Source organism: Thalassophryne amazonica, chromosome 12 (genome assembly GCF_902500255.1).
Source record: "Thalassophryne amazonica chromosome 12, fThaAma1.1, whole genome shotgun sequence".
NCBI classification, from domain to species: domain Eukaryota; kingdom Metazoa; phylum Chordata; class Actinopteri; order Batrachoidiformes; family Batrachoididae; genus Thalassophryne; species Thalassophryne amazonica.
Genome location: NC_047114.1, coordinates 40,449,943 through 40,454,002, shown reverse-complemented (window position 1 = coordinate 40,454,002; position 4,060 = coordinate 40,449,943). Strand labels below are relative to the sequence as shown.

Here is a 4,060-nt window from a genome sequence, read left to right as displayed (position 1 = left end):
TCCGAGAAAGGCTACGTAATAAAAAGTTTACAAAGCTTTCCAAAAGCTTCACTTCAGGTCATTCAAGTGGTGATAAACAGTACTCAGGTTAGCTAAAATAGTGCTATAAATCACAAATACAATGCTTATGTTCATTACACAACTAAAACAAAATCAAACATCCTTAACTAAAAACTAAAAAAAAAAAAAAGAAAAAAAAAATCAAGGAATTTGTTTTGGCGTGTGCATTAGCACTCCCACAGTGAGTGAGTGCTGCGGGAGGACGTGCACGGCTTTGACAGCTGACAGTTTTCTTGGTTTCATGTGACTTTTGTCCAAGCAGTGACCTCTCCAGAGGAAAACATCAAAGTCCAGTCTATAATTACAATAGAAGACGAAGGACAAATACAGCCAGCGTAAAAAAATATTAATAAAATTGATGTTTGGTGGTGTCTTTTTTTTGCCCACATTAAGGTGTCTGGCAAGAGTAACGAAAGAATAAACTTTCCTCTAAGCAGGCCAAAGCTGCTTGGCTGCTTTCCGGAGCCTCGTCTCCTTTTGTGCCATGTTCAAGATTCCATGTTTGTCTGCATGATACAGATTATTGGAGTTTGTTGTATTCAGTCCTGGCCAGCGGGTGTCAGAGTGTGCACACACACACACACACACACACACACACACACACACACACACACACACACACACACACACACACACACACAGTCTGTCTGGGCACTCATCTATGCCATGATCATGGGGTTACTTCGCTCTCGGATGTCCACTGAAGGAACAAGCTCTTTCTTCACTGGAGCTGGTGACAAAGTGGAACATAAACCTTTGGGCTTGAACAAGTCCGACACATAGAATACCTATGGAAAAATACACACACACACAAACATAAAATATCTGAATCATTCACTGGAACCTCAAAATCACTGCAGAAAAATGAGTAGAGTCATAAGTGTATTGTAGGATGGAGGAGTGTTTTAAATAAGACCAAAGTGTGCACTAATCCACAGCACCCTCAGCAAATATTGATAAGATTACCATTAACAAGTGACAATTTACTAAGTACACTTCAGTTATTTTGAAAGTTTGACTGCAAATTGAACAAGATTTTTACTATTCTTAAGAATCTGTAGATAAATTAACATTAATCACCTTCTTGCAGGAGGTGACTTATACATTTACTAAATAAAATAATGTAGTATGATGCCGACTTCTGATCTTTTCCAGTCTAGTTAAATTTCAGATGACTGAAGCCACTCACAATGCAGGAGGCCACCAGGGCTCCCTGTGCAAACCCTGCCAGGACGTCGGTGGGGTGGTGCTTGTGATCGGAGACGCGGGACAAACCGGTGTAGAAAGACATCATGATGAGGGTGAACTGGGTGAGGGGTCGCAGCAGACGTGCTCCATGCCACGTGAAACGAGACTGCAGATAAAACTGAAGAACAAACCAGATTATTCAGTTAATGTTGTGCACTTGTTCACATTTCATATGAACAGAATGTATATGACAAGAAATGTTAACAATGGAGCAACTCACCACCAGATAAAGCATGGTGTACATGGAGAACGATGCATGTCCAGAGAAGAAAGACTTCCTGCAGGAAGCGGGGGCAAAAATTAAAGTTTCATCAAATAACCATGACAAATGTAAAATATTTGATCCATTGTTCCTAGGGAGACCAGATGTCCCACTTTGTGCCCCAAATTGAGATGGTTTTTGGACTGATTTCAGTCACCTGGCCTCTTGGACTTTGCTCTCTGGTCCCTGACACTGGTACTCCGTGATATAGCCCAACGAGCAGTTAATAGTGCTGAAATCAGGTTTGCACACGTCGAGGAAGTGCGGACGCATGCGACCTACTGACACTTTGGCAATGTCAGTGAAGGACTGGCTGATGGCACAACCGAAGATGAACACGCCCACCTGCTTATAGAGGGCAGAAATGTAAGGGTTCCCCACAAATGACTTGGATCCCTCATTCAGAAAGTAGATCCTGTAGCTCTCCCCGATGACAATCTGCAGCAACAGAAGGGAGGACGATGTCAGTGACATGACGGGTCTGACACACACACACACACACACACAAAGTCCAAATATATCAGAGTGAACACAAAGGCTTTAAGCTGCAACGGCCGAGTGTAATGCTACAACGACAACAAAATAGATCTGTGCCATTTTGTGTCTGCGCAAAATAAAATAAAATTTAAGAAAATGTTATAGCTACTTGACCTCACACAGATTTCATGGAGTGCTGTGGTTAAAATTCAAGTTAATAAGTCAATGGACAATCTTTTGTTTGGGCCAGTTTATCAAGGAGCGATGCCAAACATTTGTTTTTCACTTTTATGTAATTTAAAATTTTAACATATTTAGATATTACACTGTTGATTACACAAATAAATCTTGTATATGTCGCAGCCTTATGGTTTAGTTCTTCCTCAGGTTGAATCATATGGATAAAGTGAAGAATCTTGGGGTAATTTTTGATCCTATTTTGTTATTTGACCTCCACATTAGAGACATTATGAGGACTGCTTTCTTCCATTTGCGAAATATAGCGAAGATTCGTCCCATCCTGTCTATGGCTGATGCTGAGACTTTGATTCATGCATTTGTCTCTTCTAGATTGGACTATTGTAATGCTCTGTTTTCTGGTTTACCGCAGTCCAGGATTAGGGGTCTTCAACTGGTTCAAAATGCTGCTGCCAGACTTTTGACACAAAGCAGAATATTCAACCACATTACGCCCGTTTTGGTGTCCTTGCACTGGCCCCCAGTCACTGCAAGATCGGATTTTAAGGTACTGTTAATAGTTTATAAAACTGTTCATGGACTTGCACCTCCCTATCAGACTGACCTGGTAAGGCCCTATGTGCCAGCTCGGGCCCTGCGTTCTCAAGTTGCAGGACTTTTATGTGTTCTCAGGGTGAATAAAAAGTCTGCTGTCACAGAGCATTCTCCTACCATGCCCCAGCTCTGTGGAACAATCTCCCGACACACATTCGGCAGTCGGATACTGTGGAGACTTTTAAATCACATTTAAAGACTCATTTGTTTTCCTTGTTTTATCATTAGTGTTATGATGCGTTTTTATTTTGTATTCTTTATGGATTTGTCTTTTTGTGTTTTAATTTTTTAATTCAGTTTTTTCCGTTTTATTATGTTGTGTGAAGCGCCTTGACATGATTGCATCATGAATTGGCGCTATATAAATTAATATATTTGAATGAAAGCATTGGGTCTAGTGTTCCCACTACCTCTTAAAACGATGAACCGCTGCCTGATTTAATTGGAACTCCCCTCTATTCAAACTTTGTTTTACCTGGGTATTTTAGTTGTGAATAAATGTTTCATCTTGTATTTGTTTATGTCTCCAAGCCAGAACGATGTCATTTTAGACTTTAAGAAACTTTCACTGCCATTTTATGCACAGTTTTTTCCGTGTTTTCCGTGACACACTAAAGCAGCGGTGGCCTTGGTGGTAATCCAGAATGAACTGAACACTAGAAAGAAGGTTGGAAGACCTAGACTTTGGAAGTTTAAAAACTGATTAGCTCATTTCAAGCTACATTTAACTTCAACCACACTGATCCTAATTCCCTACATCCACATGATGAAGATAGCTCACTAGATAAGGAGCTTCCAATATGTAATTCTCTGTTCAAACCCCTCTCATACTACCTCTCTACGTTCTTGGACAAGACATTTAATCTGCATTGTCTCAGTCCACCCAGCTGTAAATTGGAACCAGCCTAGGCTGGGGAAGTAACCAGAGTTGGACTGGCACCCCTTTCAGGGGGAGTCATAGATGCTTATCCGCTTCATGCTACGGACTCAAGATATTGGTCAGCATTATGAGTAAGCACTCTGAAAAATCACATGGCTCAGGTCAGGTTAGGTTTGGGAAGTGTGTTGGAACCTTCTTGGGTTCAGAGTGATGACAACCCAGGCAGACCTGTGGCCCAATCTCATCTCCTGAAACCAACCACCTACAGTATCTGCCACAGCCATGTGTTACTGCAGCAGATGGCAGATAAATGGTAAGCTATGGAGATCATCACACATGCA

General features: G+C 41.2%; 1 protein-coding gene across 1 annotated transcript; it reads right to left on the bottom strand.

Moving 5' to 3' along the window:
- Positions 1–443: 443 nt before the first annotated feature.
- On the bottom strand, positions 444–2,059 carry LOC117521797 (phospholipid phosphatase 3-like). The gene is made up of 4 exons (XM_034183143.1): positions 1,728–2,059; positions 1,529–1,586; positions 1,250–1,426; positions 444–848 (listed from the first exon to the last, which is right to left on the bottom strand). Exons 1-4 carry the CDS (start codon positions 2,042–2,044, stop codon positions 720–722), a joined length of 681 nt encoding a protein of 226 aa, XP_034039034.1. The 5' UTR covers positions 2,045–2,059; the 3' UTR covers positions 444–719.
- Between the last annotated feature and the right edge of the window lie 2,001 nt (positions 2,060–4,060).

Bases quoted from the DNA above. Each gene is read 5' to 3' on its own strand.
- LOC117521797 (XM_034183143.1), bottom strand. From the start codon at position 2,044: ATGTCACTGACATCGTCCTCCCTTCTGTTGCTGCAGATTGTCATCGGG. The intron at 1,587-1,727 runs GTGACTGAAATC...CGCTTCCTGCAG, and splicing joins AGCAAAGTCCAAGAGGCCAG to GAAGTCTTTCTTCTCTGGAC. The intron at 1,427-1,528 runs GTGAGTTGCTCC...TTTGTTCTTCAG, and splicing joins ACACCATGCTTTATCTGGTG to TTTTATCTGCAGTCTCGTTT.